Genomic DNA, 16,810 nt, shown 5'->3' with positions numbered 1-16,810 from the left:
CCTTTTCCATAACTGTGGGCTGTAGTATTAAAATAAAGTTCGCCGCCCAAATGACATTTTTTCATCAGAACCATCATTCATGACTCATTACCACATGTCATATTTTGTTTAATTAGTACATCAGTTAGATAGTTTTTCCCAAGTGGCCTATCTTTCAGTTTTTCTTCTTTGTACAATTCTTCTTCTGTTAAAGTAACAATGATACATTGTGTCAAAAAAAAAAAAAAAAAAAAAAAGTAAGAATGATACAAGGCACACAGTTTCTTTGTACTATCAACAATTAAAATAAATCATCCATTTATTTGCATATAATGGACATGAACAAACCGCCTTTTATGAAAAGAAAAGAAATCATAATGGGACTAGTAGTCTAGTATTACAAGTACACGGCACAAAGTAGTAGAGTGAGTAATGATTTGCTAGGTATTAGTAAAATATTACACAGGACTTATTAACTATGAAATTGAGCAACATAGCAACCAATTACTGTGGTTGAATTTATTTTCAGAGCATATATGAAAAATACAATACAAAGATTAATAAAAACGACTAAAGTAGAGCAACTGCAACATTAAGCTGATCGATTTTGATCTTGATTCTCTACAGAGCTCTCTTGTAATATTTCTCTTATCTTGATTCTATTTCAACCTAACATGTTTGAGTGAAGCTTCAAGTATGGTTATAGCCTTCAAATAATAGCTATAGCATTTGCTGCAATTTTGAGTTTTTGGATTCTCAGCAGATGACATCAAGTTACCTCTAAGCTCTAACTGTGTGGTTACCATGCAACGTATCACTGTATCAGGGTGAATGAAGCAAAATTCTCAAATTAGCCTCAAAATTCAAGTGATAATGTCTGCTGAGACAACGAGTATTATAATTATTGCAAGCAACTAAGAATTTCTGTGGTTTCTTTTAGCCGAGTGACTCGATAATCAGACTAGAAATAGATATTACCTAAATTTTCATCCCTGAATGGACGGCAACCACTCCTCCAATAAGATTTTCATATTCTACTTTCTGAAATCCTGCTTCTGCTATCATTGATGCAAACTTGTCCTGAAAAAGCGTACAAAGAAGACTTAGCTATGCAAAAATAATAACAGATTGAAAAAACTAGGACTAAAATAGCTGCATAAGTGCATAACAACCATGGCTACAACTCTACAAGTGCAGTACAAGAGTGATTAGGTCACTAAACAAAATATTCAATAGAATTTGTCCACCACTTATGTCAGCTAATGTGTAGCATAGCAACATTAATATATTTGTGTATGATTCATATTTTAAGAACCTGCAATGAGATGGTTTAATGCTAAATTTATTAAATTAAACAAAACTCATCCAGATGAATGAGAAATGAGATTTTACAAAGATCAAGTATATAGCTTAGCTTAGATATTAAAAATCCTAGGCAAAGCTCTAATGATGCATTCAAGTGACAAAACCCTATACAAAGGATAAGCAAAGGAATCAAAATTCATTTGCATATTTGATACTTCCTTTGTTTCTCAAATTTTTTACTTTCATGTTTTGGGTCTACGCAGCAAGCAACAAACTTAGTCCCAAAATGATTTGGGGTCGGCTAACATAAATTGTTTGTGAGCACCGCTTTTTTTGGTATTCATAGTCAGTGAATGTAACTTTGTGGCATTCACTACAAGCCCAAATAAAGGAGGAGAGTTGCAGTAGGTCTGTGGTGGCCAGCGTAAAACTAAGTCACATCTTATGAGCATGAATTACAAATATTAATTATATTAGAATAAATTAATATAAAGAAATACATCATAACAACATTTATTTTCACATATTAGTGAATAAAATGTTGTTATAAACTTGTACATAAACAGTATTAAAAGTCAAAGTGAAGCATGTATTGAAATTCAAAGGAAGTATCCATTCTAAAATAAATAGATATCCATGGATATTATACAAGGAAAGTTAAAATCAAAAACTGATTCCCTACAAAGTTTTCTGCTATAGTTGAGGTTACACAGATAAAGACACCGAAGATGCTGAAGATGACGCTTTTTTATAAGTAATGTTGATCTTGGCAAGACTGGAAAAAGTCACTAGGAGCATAGATGGGAGGTAGAGTATTTGAGTTATGATTTGGACATTAATGAAGATGCGGATGAAGTTCACTTGCCGAATAAGTAGTGGAATGAAAATTCTAGTGAGGAGGGTAGTTTGGAGAGATACGATGAGTGGATGAGGAGCATGATGGTTACCTTGTTTTGAACCTTATTTTGCATTTCAGCACACTAGACTGAAATAGGGAATTTTGCTAAAAAATATCACTTTGATTAATGGGTTGAAATTCCCTACAAATGTTGCTTTTCAGCACACTTGATTGAAAAAGGTTATGAATACTATTTTTGCATACGATCAACCATAAAGTGGGAGCATATTGTAAAAAAAAAAAAGAAAAAAAAAAGGGTGTGATTGCCCTTGGAAGAAGGGGAAGAGGGTTGTAGTAAGTACATATTTAAGGTACACACTGGAAGGTTGAAGTTGGAGGAAACTTTTCTTATTAAAGAGCATGAGATTAGAGCATGAGTGTGAGTTTCAAACAGAAAATCTTAATGTTATGCAAAATTTTGGGGTGAGAGATAAGGTACTATAAGGCTTACTACTGCTAAGATGATAGCATTACAAAAAATTCATGGTAATGCATCTCGCTACGAAAGGATATGGGATTATGCAGCTACAATTCAGAAGTACAATCCAGGATCTAGTGCATTTGTAGTTGCAGATGGGATTGACAGCCTCCACCCTTTTTCCGGAGGATGTAAACTTGTTTCAAAGCTTTGTAAAGATGGCTTTGTACAATGTTGCATACCCATTTTGGGAGTAGATGGGTGTCCTTTAAGGGGAGTATTAACTAGAATATGTTTGGTTTATCTTATTGCTTGAGCTATATTTGATTTCTTGATTTGCTCAATTCTAACGTAGAATCACTTAGCTTCATGAGAAAGAGCATATAACTTTCATGTCTAAGACAAAAGGTACTTGCAACTCGCACATTTTATTTCCTAATTGTTTAGCTCTTTGGACTTATTATGTACTCCATGTGTTCATGTAGTTCTTCCTATTTACTATAGAAACACATACCAAGAATAATAAATAACATAAAGTATACTAGTACATGTGACTACTTTATGAGGAGAGAGATAGCGTTAATAAGATAAATGTCCCAAAAGTAGGGCAAGTTACGGAAAAATAATATTATTTCCTTGGAAAAAAGGAAAGAGTTACGGAAAAAACTTCATGAAACAGCCTATATGAAAAGTAGGAAGTATTTCATGAAAGGAGATAGTACATGGAAAGATGGTTACTTTCCAGCTTCTTGTATATAAGCATTAGTTTAGCCTTAATGATATAACCTTACAATCGAGAAAGTATTCAACAAACATGAAAAAAAGCTTTAAAAAGAGAATCTTTAGATTGGTGAAAGAATGTGAATACCTTATGATCTAAAGGAGTATGCACAGTTAAGTCACATTAGCACTGTCCATTGTCCACTAACAATATATAACTAGTTTTAATACAAAATGTATACAGAATCCACACATGATAACAGTTCACATATAGACACATTTCACATATAATTACACCAACACTTATAGACTTTCACTGCTTAATTGCCGAGTGAGAAGTATATCCACCCTTCTTTTTTGTAAACAACAAATTAAATTCTATAAATGAAGAGAAATGACCTACAATGTACAGATTCCCTTAAAACCAAAACTAATGACAACTCCTCAATGAAAACTCTATCACTAATTCTAGTTTTATGGTTAAAATCTTTTTAACACTCACATCAAGTTTGATGTCATGTATATTTTCCTTTTCTTTTAACTATGAATATTTCATACCTAATATCATGCTTCTCCCTTTCTTAATCTAGCTAAATACTATTACTGTGGATGCAAACTTAGTAGGTTATAGTTTTGGGCTGGTGCCCAAGACTAAAGATTGAGACCTATCTACATCATTGCCCTTTGTGATAGAAAGAAATTTTTTTTGCACGACTCTACCTCCAATGATACATGAATAATCATAAATAAATAGAGAAATGGCTTGCAAAGCATTTCACTACTCTCTCCTAATATTTGCACAACTAAAAAAAGGAGGGCAAGTTGCTATCACCTGTGAAGGGAAGCGACGGATACTTTCAACCAAATATTGGTAAGACTCTCTATCTCCTGCAACCAACTCTCCCACGGCAGGAATGATAGAAAATGAATAGTAATCATATCTGCACAAAAGATGCGACATAAGATTATAGCAATCATTGTGGGACATTGTAAATGCTAGACCAATTACATGGAATTTTTGAATGGGTTCACATCAATTCAAATCAGAAATTATAAGTTTACATCAGTTCAAATTAAAAAACATAAGTTCAGATTAGATTAAAGAAGCAAAAATAAGATGAACTGAACTTAGCCTAAGCCTAACTGTTAAAAACCCCAACCTCCTTATAGCCTACAAAGATGCTAAATAAGTAATTCTATCCCACAGAACATCCCTAACTAATTATCCTGAAAAAGTTGCAAAAACCATTCTAACGCCAGACACCACATAATCACCATAAAGCATGGCAACACATCTCCTATACCCTTCCAATGCACACAAAATGAACCTGCCGATCCCTTCCAATGCACACAAAATGAACCTGCCACAGCTCATAAAGAGTTTGAGGATAACTAGGACTCCCCATGCACAGAAAAAAGCAACTTACCGACATTGCTTGCCATCTCACAATGAAGATGATCATGTGAGCAAGACTCACTTTGGCACAACACAGCACACACAATTGGCAAAACAGCCATCCCTAGTCATCTCCTTTGAAGCATATCACTAGTTTTAACTCTACCAGTTCGCACCATTGCTAACTAAGAGGCCAGCGTATAAATAGTCATTTTGTTGTCAAATGCATGCAAAAAGCCACCCTAAAACCAACGCATTTAACAGTATGGTGCACTTTGCACTAATTGTTATGCAATAAGCCAGTTGCCTTAGATCACAATCAAGAAGCTAAAGGTCCTTATGCATGAAGAAGAGTGCAGTGATAAGCATTACATCCAGAAATGGCAGTAATGAAACAAAATAAGAGTGCAAGAGCATGGCAAAAGGTCATAATATGCTCACAAATGCTTGAAAATAGGAGTTTCGACATGGCTTAATTCAAGACAAAGAAACCGCCCTCCACGTCTGAGTACCCTATAAAACATAGAAAACTAACTTAGCAACAATTTGAGTAAAAATCATAAATGGACATGTCATGATGACAAGTTTGCCAAAAAAGGGGGGGGGGGGGGGAGGGGGACATAAATATGCACAATGCAAAAGGTCTAATCAAGACATGCCAAGTTTTATATAGGAGAGCCTCCGTATGAGCCATGCAGAAAACCTCATATTACATTGCTGCTTATGCTAACAACTCTAAGGTAGTCTTAATGCCACAACTACCCAATCATACAACTACACAAGTTTCCAATCAAACATTTGGATGAAAATGTTAGTAGAAGAAAACTTCTACAATTAAATAAACTAAAACCATACTTTGCAGTGGAACCCAGAAAATATTCTATTAGTTCCTCTGTTATTGAAGCTATTTTAAAAGGTTATTTTGAGTGCCAATTTTAGTAGATTTAATAATTTACGTTACTATCAGAGCTTCATTGAATGATAGAAGCCGAAATGTAATTGTTCCAGAAAATAACCTCTAAATTGTTGTAAAATTACATTTTTGTATTGACAGTAAGTTCCACAATAAATTATTGACTAACATCAGAAGTTCACACATAGAATTTCAGAACAATCCAGCCTCTTACAAATGCAACTTGTGCTTACTGCATATTAGTATGCACTAGCAAGACCAGCCAACAAGTTACAAATCAAAGTATTCCATTCAGTGGTTCACAGTTTTCACACTAATATGCGTCAGTTGATATTGAGGCTTTTATCTGAAAAATAAATAAGGACACTTATCGCTAGTTTACCAGGCTAAGAATGTATTCAAGTCTCAAGAAGGCTATAAAAGCCACTGAAAACATACAAATTCTTCCTCATGGCTCTTTAAAGGGAAGTGCACAACCATATATACACTGTACATCCAGTCAATATTTTCAATAACTTAAAGCACTATTACAGGAATTTCCTGATCTAAATTTTGTACTGACATTCAAAGGTTCTTATCCTTGAGCAGTTAATAACTAACCTGTAGGCTTCTGCAAGAGCTTTTTCTATGTGCGTAACATTCCTGATCCCAAATGCAATAGTGTAGCCATCCATTGAATTATCTTCAAACTTCAAAGATTCAGCGTCACCCTCCACCCATATTAAAGACGTATCTCCTCCAAGACCTATACCGGTTGAAAACATCACAATAGTAAGCATTGACATAAGAAAGAAAAGAGCAAAGAGGAGATTTAATGAGGAAAAAAAAGGAAGAAACAGGATAGCCAAAGAATAGGGTAAAGTGTAATAGCAGACAAGCTAAAGAGTTTGGGTTAGAGCTTGCATAGGTTAGTTTATTTACAAAATGATCTAGTCTTAAACAATTCAATTTATTGATAAAAGTTAAGACATAACTAATTGCAGGCACAACTATACAAAAAGACTGATACATTAAATAATAGTAAAAATAATAAATAACTCTTGTTATGGAGCTTTGCAAATAAACTAGCCATGAATGACACAAGGCTCACTCACTTGGGTATACCTAATGACAGTTTCACTAAAAGTTTTCAACATAGTTAAAGTAGTTCCCAAGCAGGCAAGCACATGAACTCTAAGCAAGTGTGGCTTAGAAAACAACTGTCCAGGAACTGTTGAACTCAGAGCAAGCCCACTTCCCTTATAAGCTTCATCAATTGAGGGTGGAAACAGATTTGACATCTTAAATGAAAATAAATAAATTGCAAGACTTTTCAATTTTCCCAATAGTTTTAAGTAGAAAATCAAGTATAATACAAAAAGAGAAGAAACAGGTGGAAACATAGTGATATAATTTTTACAAAGTCCATAATTTTACCTCTTTCCAAAGCCCTCTTTTTACCAACATCTAACATCTTTGGGTTGATGTCACAAACATAGATTTTAGTTTCTTCCAGTAGATAATCTTTAGATGCATTTAGCAATGCTTTGTGCTTAATTGAATCCAAAACCCTGAAAGCAACATCACCTGCCAAATAAGAAAAGGCAACTATTACAAATAGCTTACAGCACATTTCATCCAAAATTAAATCCATTTTATGGCCCCGCATTACAAATCTTCAAAAAAAACAACTTATATGCCTATATGACTTCTCTCTTGATTTAAAGGTTTGTCATTTTTTCATATAAATATATGTACAAAATAGGTAGAGACAAAGAGGAAGAGTATCCATGCTAGACTATACTCAAGGCTCTACACACCCTATTTGATTAGTAAAGTGTGCATTTATAAAGATGAGACCTCAAGCTAAAGAAAAAGTAATGGAACTTAAAAAAAAAAAACAAAACAAAACCCTCTGCATGAAGCAATTTATTGCTAATTAAAATTATGATAATGATCCAGCCACAATTGGAAACAACATAATCTAGAAAGACCTAGATATCTCACAGTGCCAAAGAAATTAACCTTGTCTCACAACGTGTAAGCAACTAAGCACAGGGCATAAACATTTGGGGAAATATGAAAAATATTACTATATTTATTGTAATACTCACTTGCAAACTCTTTCCTCCTTACAAACTCTCTCTCCCAAGTTCTCTGGAGTTGCAGGCAACTAGACAAGTGCATTAAAGATGAATGAACTTCTCTACATGAATTAAATGAAGCAAATTGCAAAAGCCAATTTCAAAAAAGTGCTAGGATAATATCAATATTGAATAATGAATTTTTTTTGAAGCAATTAAGCAGTTATAATTGTACATAGTGGGTAGCAAAACATGTTTATTCAATTTTGGAAATTAGAAATGGATTGGGATTAGTCTTTGTTTTTAGGAATCAAGAAACGATAAAGGGTGCTATGTTCATTAGTTAATTTTAAACTTCCGGGTACCTAATCACTTGACTTGGAGGTTTATCAACTACTGCAAACTAAGGGTACCCAAATCTGAAAACCCTATATAAAATCATTTTAATATTACATGATGAAGACTAGACCACATTAAACTAAAGATCTAACTTATTAAAATTTTGGATGAGTTTATTAATAAGTTTTGTCACACACAAAAACATAAGGCTTCACTTTAATAACTATTCATATGCATTTTTATAAGACATTTTTATCCAAAAATGCAAGGTTAATTAAGACAAGGTATCCTGCAAGGCTACAAAATAATCCTTTGTATTTTTGGAAAAGTGTTGGTGTTGGGGTTTGTGAAGTATGAGTGTGTGTGTGTGTATATATATATATATATATATATATATATATATATATATATATATATATATATATATATATATATATATATGTAGTAAAAAATAAAAAAAAATAAAAAAAAAAACTAAATAGCAGGTATTCTTTATTTTTTTCCAAGTGAGGTACGAGAAAGTAGGTACCATAATTCTTTAAGGGAGTAGAATGAAGATATAAGAGGAAAAAGGAAAACATTACAATATTATTTAGACAAGTCAAGGGAGAAATGGAATGTCTTATTTGAGACAAGCAATAAGAGAGAAATGAAGAGTTTTTTTTTGGGGACAGAGGGAATAATGGATAAACATATCTACAAATTAGCCAAATTCCTTTTATTTTTCGCATAGAATAATATGGGGAGTTGGTAGTCCACAAAGAAGCCACCAAAGTGACTTTATCCCACAATATATCAAACACGACACCATAGCCATTGAACGTTTGTCATTTCTACTTAACTCAAACACCTCAAAGCCTCAAAGGATAGCCATCACTACATTTCTCCAAAGCAAATTCTCCACCCTCCCCAAACCCCACAAAGTGAATCCAAAACCACTCCTATAGTCCTTCATAATCGAAGGAACTAACCAACAATATCACATTGAAGGAAATCATGAGAACATGACTCGATAGTAGCTCTGTAAAACAAGCAAATTTTAATCTCCTCTTTTGAAGAAAATCATACCTATTGATACTTCCCAAAGCTAAAGTCCACACCAAAATATCACCTTAGAAAGAACCTTCACTTTCTAGATAAGTTTTCTAAGGGGAGGACAAGATATTTGGCGCAATTAAGACAAAAAAGGAATGATTTGCAAAAAAATTCCTTGAATAATCTCCAATTAACACTCTAAATTCTCCTCAATTTCTAATTGAATATCCAAAATGCAAACATAGACTTGATCATTTTTTTATTTTATTTTTTTTTTGGTGGGGGGGGGGGGGTGGGGGGGACAAGGGGATCCTAAAGATTAAGTACCTCACAAAACTGCAATTTATCCTAAACACGCATGTAGAGTGGATGAATGATAGACGTGGGTATAAGGTACAAAGAGGTTGCTATATATCCAAACGTCTACTCAAAATCCCAATCCCAAAAGTGGATTCTTTTACCAACTCTATCTTGAACCTCACTAGTGGGGTAACTAACTAAGAAACTTGTGAAATGACTTTCCATTGGGCAATTGTGAGTCATCCATCTTTAGAATCTAATTTGACACAAAATTACTTGCTTTTAATGAAGTGTACTAGAATGACAACTCCTCAAGAGGAAACTTTCCCCAAAACCCCTTTATAGTTCTACCAAAGCAAAATATTTTGAGATCACCCACCATACCCCAAGCCTTCCTCTGCCTTATGACAAACAAAACACTGCTAGATCTTAAAGTCCAAGATCATCATGCCATTCCCCTCCAATCAAACCATAAAAAATATGTTTTAAGGAAAAGCATCTAAATTTGCTACAATGTCTACATTTTTTTCACAGACCCTATGTTCTCGACAACCTTTCCAAAAGCATCGAAGCAAAAGTGTCTAAATTTGCTATATTTTCTTGTAGTGTAAGTATCTTGGATTTTTGGGTTGTATAAGTATTGAACTATTTATGTGTTCAAGTAAAGGTTTTTTTTTTTTTCCTGGTTAAGTTTATGCCAACTTATGAGACATCCGTAGTCCATCCCTCCGGATTGAATGTCCACCACTGACAATTATAAATCATCTACCATCAATATATAAAATTGAAGTGGCACTTATATGTTGAAATTAAACTAAACTAAACTAAAAATAACAATAATATTCACTTCAATTGAAAAGAAAACAACTTAAAGTTCAAGCTGGTGCATTTAAGTGACAAGATATGCACTAAACGATGTTTCCTATTATCACTACATGAAAACCAAAATGTATAACTGTCTAACTCTATAATTTTAGAACATGCCAGAAGGGAAGCACTGAGATTATCAAACCAGTAAGGATGTCAGTAGTTCAAGATAATAGTTACACAAGTTCCTAATTTCACAAATCATGAGCTTGGAGAATTCATCTCCTAAAGTTGATCGTGCTTTACAGTTATCATCATACTTTCTCTCATGCCACAGCACTGCACTGAATTCCAATACATACAATAATAAGTTAAGTCAGGGCATGAGAACTGACCTGTTCCACCAGCCACATCCAGATGCTTCATTCCAGGGAATGGATTCAGTTCTTCTACCAATCTGACAGCATAAGATACAACATTGTGATTGCGATTGAAGTGAAAACCATGACAGATTAATAATTGATAATGAGGGAAGGGGAGGTGAGGGTAAAGAGAGCAGAAAAAGGGAAGCTTCCAATTTTCTTCGAACATTCCAACATTAGAAAGGTTTATTTGAATCCCTCAATTTCCCTTCCCTCCAAGCTCCCCTCATTCCACATACAAACCAGTTTAAAAAAAATGGGGCCCCCGATGTCCCTTCCCCTAAATGCCCTAATTAAATCACACTGTAAATGATAAGCAACTTCAGTGACTTGTCCACTACAATCAGAAACAAACCTATCTTTCCATAATCTGTGCAGACCACCACTCATTAAGTCATTCATCAAATCATAACTTGAAGCAACATTTGAAAAGACATTTCCAACCATCTGACTTTTCTCCTCTTCACGCACTTCCTTAAAACCTGAAAGAAATTGTAAAGAACGTGGATTCATTGCATGGTCGTAAGAAGTACAAAGTAAAAAACAACAATTAATTTATTGCATGAGGATCTCACTGTAGACAGCCATTCAACCAAATTTGCAGAAACCCGCAAAAAGATATCGCATAAGACAGCGAATTGGTTCATACCCAGTTGAAAATGTGCTACTTAAAACTGTCTACCGCTATTACAATTATGATATACATAAATGGGATGCATTATGAAACACATACTAATCCTCTTGCGTATTCATACTTGCCTCATATTCAAGAATCCACAAATGTCACACCAAACAACGAATAAAGAAGAAAACTAAATCAGATTACATACACTCATCAACTTTTTTTAAATCGAATAAATAACAATCCCACTCGATATATATACACTGGTTACTGGTAACACTACACAACAATTCAAAATAGTCATTCCATACGAATTTGATACTCACATTGCTAGTTCAAACTACACTATCAACGGCTAGTTCAAACTACACTATCAACGCGACTATTAATTCCAAGCGAAAGGAACATTGAATTTGTAGCATTGTTCAATGTCTAATACAGTAAGGTCAAAACGGAACGAGGGGGTTACAACATTACCAACGGACGGCATACGTGTAAAATTTGCTCACTAAGTGCAGCACAATCTACGAATTTTAAATCAGAATCACTAGAATTCAATTAATTTGCACTAAAACTAACTAATTAGCCAGAAAATGAGATCAGAACGAAAATTAATCAAAAACAGCCCAATAACCAAATTTAATCAGCAAAAGAGGTGCTTATTCACACAAACATTCAATTGAAAAAGGTGATTATTTACCGAAACTAGTGGCGTGGGAATGCAGACGAGAAACGGAAGATAGAAGAGGCAAAAGCTTAGAGCGCGAAGCTCTCGTAAAAGCTCGCAACGCCATTGTTGGTGTGGTGATGTGGATGTTCGATTGCCGCTGACCGAATTCTTTAATATAGAGTAGTTGGAAAAAATAGCATTTGTTTGAAGAGAAAAAAAAAATGAAGTGTTAAAATTGTTATTCGGTTTTTAAGTTTGGAAAAATACACTTTAATAAATAACAATACCAAGTATTAACGATTTAATTTTAACTAGGTTAATTCCGTGCGATGCACAGTTTAAATAATTAAAAACTTACTTATATTTGTGTAATATAAATAGCAAAACATAACAAATTGTGATTGATCCCTTTAGTTAGATTAATTAAGCTAAAAAAATATCCTAATTAACTTCATAGTTATAATAATTTTTTTAAAAATTTTAGCATTCGCTTTTGATTCATTATAGAAATGTCAAAGAATTAATAAAAAGGGAAAAATAATTCAAACTCTACTATCACTAATAAATTGTGTAATTACTCATTTTAGCCATAAAAGTTTTTAAAAAAATGTATAATTAATCAATAATTTTCAAATATTAGCTTTATTTTTAAAAGGAACAAAAGAAGAAGAAGAAAAAGAAAAGAGAGAATGAAGTCACAAATAGTTTCCCTTCAAAAAAAAAAAAAAAAAAAAGTCACAAATAGTTTAGGAGGGAAAATTTTTTATAAGAAGGTAACACATGTACATTAGTAATGTTTGCGATAATTACTTTAGTATTAGTTATATATAATCCCAACTTAGGTTTATTATTATTTAATAAACCTAAGTATAGGGTCAATTTTCCTCCAATGATCCCAATAATCGATGACCTCATGAAAGAGAGTTTTTTTTTTTTTTTTTTGGTTTTTAATAGGCACGTGGTATTGTGTGAATGGTCCAAAATTTTAAATTTAATAAAAAAATATCAAAATCTTTAAAAAAGTTAGTTGAAAAAAATATAAAATCCAGCCACCCATTTCCCAACCCAACCTTTGTCGAAAACCTAACCCCATCCCCTATGTTCGTCGAAAACCGGCTAGCTACCTCCATTGACCACCGAAATCGGTCGGCCGGTTCTCTACCACCACATCTAACCTAATTCCAACCCCTGAAACCAGCCACCCAGACCCCTGAAACCAGCCGGGTCAATCACCGCAGACAGACACAATCAAGAATACTAGAACAGCAGCAAATCAAAGCGATCGTCGGCACCGGCGATTTCAGCAGTGGGGCTTAGGCAGACCTCTCGATCTTCATAGAAAATGGCGGAAACTTATAGTCGTGGTTGGTGGTTTTTGGGGTCGGGTTGGTTGGGCGGGTGGTTTCAAGGATCGAGAGTAGGTTAGTTGGGGTGGTAGAGAGCTGACCGGCCGTTTTTGGTGGTTAATGGGGTGGCTGACCGGTTTCCGGCGTGTTAAATAGGTGTGGTTAGGGAATGGGGGTGGTTGTTGGTGGCTGAGAAATTTTTGGGTTTTTTTTTTATTTTTTTAATTATTTTGGACCAATCACGTGTTGACACGTGTCATGGTAACCTATAATAACATGTCATTGACTTTGTGTTGATCGGTTGGAACTATGTAGGAAAACACATAGTATAGTTGGGATTGTTAAAAGTAAATCGCACATATTTGAGATTATTAAAGTGTATTTTTCCTTTTAGTTTTTTCAGTTTCGTCATTTTACAAAGAAAATCTATACTATCCTTAAAAAAAGGGGGGGGTCTATACTTCTATTTTAAAACATGAAGTTGGAAGGAGTCGTGTCCTTTTCCTGTTTTTTCAAATTATAAAAAAAATAACAAAAAAAATGTTATGATTCCTTTACAAATACTTTAATTTTTAAACTAATAACTTTATACATAAAAATTGATCAAATAAATAAATAAATAATAAAAAAAAAAAGTTTTTCGCAATATAACGTAGTTTAAGTCTATGTTTTACTTTAAAAATACTTTTTAGTTGTTTTTTTAAAATACGACAAAATTTACTTTTAACTAAAAAATATAAATTAAAAAATTCAATCTATCTCTCCTAACTAACTCATGAATACATTTTTTTATTTAGTCCGTAATTGCATATCTAAACCATTTTTTAAGATGCGATAGATAGATAATATTAAAAAAAATATATATCCATGTGATAGAAAAGAGATAGATTGAGTTTATTAACTAAAAAAGAAAAATAATTTGAAACTTTCTTTTCAGAAAAGTGATGCAACTAAAAAAAACGGATGAAGTTTATAAAGAAAAGATAACAGTAGAGAAGATGCATAAATACAAGGCTTTTTTTTTCTCAAAGGGCATAAATACAAGTTTTTATTTTAGAAAAAGGAGATAAAAGTGTTTATCAAATGAGTCCTCATAAATGCAACGGGTTTTTCACCATATGCCCCTAAGTTTTTTGTTTATTCACCATAAACCCCTGAAATTTTTTATTTTATCATATACCCCTGAGTTTTCCAAAAAAAAATAATTATAAAATACACCATATACCCTTGATGGCTAATGATTGTTACTTTTGTCAATCATTTGGGTTATGGATTTTTCACCAAATGCCCCTGATTTATTTTTTTATTCAACATATATCCATGAAAGATTATCAAAATTCACTATATACTCATGACTTTCACAAAAATGTCATTAAATACCCAAATGACTAACATATGTCAATTCCGTTAGTCATTAATATGCCACATGGCATATTCTAATTGGTTCATTTTTATTATTATTTTATTTAACAAAATAAAAAAAAAGTAATGATAAAAAAAAAAAAAAAACCAAACCCCTAGCCACTTTCCCCACCGCACCACCACCCCCATGGCAGGCCCAGCCCTTTGCCCCAACCCCCATCGGCAACCAACCTACCCCACTGCCTGCGCGTCATTGCGCGTTAGCAAAGAATCTGCCCCTAAGCCCCAACTCGTTGGTAACCCTTCCTTTAAGCCTCCTCGTCCACGGGCAAAAACCCTTTTTTTCCTCGAAAAAATTCTCCCCTCCTTACCGTCGGCGTCCAAACTCCCCTACCCATGCAGGCGAACACAAATCACCCCTCCCCCTACCATCACTAGTTCAGCACCCCCTGAACCACCACGCCGAAACCCTAATATCTAAAACTAGGGTTTTGACTTTGGGTTTTTAGGGTTTCGAAGTGGTGGTTTTGGCTAAGGTGGGCCGCGACGTCGTGGGGTAGGGGGTCTGGCTACCGTCGAAGTGGTTTCAAGGTGGTGGCTTGGGTTTGGCGACGGTGGAAAGCGGTTTACGATTCAAGCTAAGGCAGGAAGGAAGAGGGTAAAGTGGTTTAGTGGAAACAGCGGGCACCGACGCGAGGTTGGTGGGAGGGGTGGTGCCGGTGCGGGGCTGGTGGGAGGTGGGTGGCGGTTGTGGGGAGGTGGCTGGGCGCGCAGGGTTGGTCCATTGCCGGCAAAAGGTGAGCGGTTGGTGGTTTGAGTGCCGGTTTTTTTTAAAAAAAAAAATTCTAAGTTTTTTTTGGTTAATAGTTAATCAAATAATTTAAAACAAAAAAAACCAATAAGATGCAGCCACGTGGCAAAGATTAGCCCTAATTACTAACGGAGCGTCCGTTAGTTATTTGGGCATTAAGTGACATTTTTATCAAATGTAGGAATATATGGTGAATTTGAAAATTTCCATGGGTATATGGTGAATAAAAGAATAACTCATGAGCATTTGGTGAAAAATTCGTTAGGGTTAATTATCAACCTAAACCACCCTAAATACATTCCCCTACCCCCGATATTACCCACATTCCTTTTTCTCACCCCAAAAACCACCCTTAATTTCCTTTTCTCATCCTCAAAAGCAATCATACGGATATGGTTATGGAGATTTAGAGTGGTTTCGGAGGCTGAAGAAAGGAGATGAGTGGATTTGGGGATGAGGGAGAGAAATCTAAGGTAGTTTCGATGTATAATTAACCAAATTTCACTCGTTTATTTTCATTATGGGTATATAGAGAATTTTTATAACAACTTAAGGGTATATGGTGAATTTGAATATTTTCATGGATATAGTGAATAAACAAAAAAACTCAGGGTATATGGGGAAAAAATCGTAAATACAAAGAAACAACTTATGCGTTATCCCGTAAACAAAATTAAAAAAAAAATTATGAATTATTATGCCCCATAATTTTGTACATAATACAAGATAGGTGAATTTGCATGGGGTATTTTTATGGGGTATTTTTAATAGTGCAATTCACTATTGCATTGGGGGCTATGAGTACTTCTTAGGGGACGGCAAGAAGTGCGGCTAAGCATTAATGACAAAGAAGATTGAAAGTATGGACATTCACTTTACATTGACTAATTAAGCAAGCTCTTAACACTTCCCCTTGAAAGCCCTTTTTTTTTTTTTTTTTTTTTTTTTTTGAAAGAATGCCCATATTATTATGTGGTTTGCATTATTAAATCCTTACTAGGTAAAACCCTTTGGGCCTTTGGGATGAAGAAAAAAGAGTACAATCCCATAATTTGTTAGTATATGCTTTAATGTACAACCTCATTAGAAACATTTTCACAAAAACCCCAATGGGATAGAAACTTGATTGAAAAAACAAAGACTGCAGTGCATATAATTCACCATTTGGTTTTAACATAGCTCACAAAGATGTCGTATCCAAAATTGTTTAAAATTCTTCGAAAGAAGAAACTTTATAAACAAATTGGCGAGATATTTTTGTGATTGAATTTGCTAGACATTTATCTTCCTTTATTTTTGCAAATTGTATTTGATGAAAATCTTCGGAATATGTGTTTAGTCCTTTTGAAGTATCCTTTGGTTACTTGGGAGTTGCATGCAATATTATTGTCTTCGAAAATGATG

General features: G+C 34.0%; 1 protein-coding gene across 3 annotated transcripts; it reads right to left on the bottom strand.

Moving 5' to 3' along the window:
- Positions 1-280: 280 nt before the first annotated feature.
- LOC110710951 (2-methoxy-6-polyprenyl-1,4-benzoquinol methylase, mitochondrial-like) lies at positions 281-12,103 on the bottom strand. Of its 3 annotated transcripts, none has more exons than XM_021889292.1 (9): positions 11,918-12,102; positions 10,951-11,077; positions 10,569-10,630; positions 7,046-7,195; positions 6,230-6,374; positions 5,158-5,229; positions 4,153-4,261; positions 958-1,059; positions 281-796 (listed from the first exon to the last, which is right to left on the bottom strand). In XM_021889292.1, the coding sequence occupies exons 1-8, from the start codon at positions 12,009-12,011 to the stop codon at positions 958-960; spliced, it is 861 nt and encodes a 286-aa protein (XP_021744984.1). In that variant the 5' UTR covers positions 12,012-12,102; the 3' UTR covers positions 281-796. The 3 variants fall into 3 exon arrangements, with proteins under 3 accessions (XP_021744984.1, XP_021744986.1, XP_021744985.1); XM_021889294.1 differs by lacking the exon at positions 11,918-12,102 and adding an exon at positions 11,171-11,298; XM_021889293.1 differs by lacking the exon at positions 5,158-5,229 and having other exon boundaries at positions 11,918-12,103.
- Positions 12,104-16,810: the final 4,707 nt, after the last annotated feature.

Source organism: Chenopodium quinoa, unplaced genomic scaffold, assembly GCF_001683475.1.
Source record: "Chenopodium quinoa cultivar QQ74 unplaced genomic scaffold, ASM168347v1, whole genome shotgun sequence".
Lineage (NCBI taxonomy): Eukaryota > Viridiplantae > Streptophyta > Magnoliopsida > Caryophyllales > Amaranthaceae > Chenopodium > Chenopodium quinoa.
The sequence above is the reverse complement of the archived record's forward strand: the minus strand, read 5'-3'. Positions and strand labels throughout refer to the sequence as shown.

Coding starts and splice junctions, on each gene's coding strand:
- LOC110710951 (XM_021889292.1), bottom strand. CDS start 12,011: ATGGCGTTGCGAGCTTTTACGAGAGCTTCGCGCTCTAAGCTTTTGCCT. Junction 10,631..10,950: donor CACAGATTATGGAAAGATAG/GTTTGTTTCTGA, acceptor TTATGCTGTCAG/ATTGGTAGAAGAACTGAATC. Junction 5,230..6,229: donor GCTCTTGCAGAAGCCTACAG/GTTAGTTATTAA, acceptor TATGTTTTATAG/GGTACTCAGACGTGGAGGGC.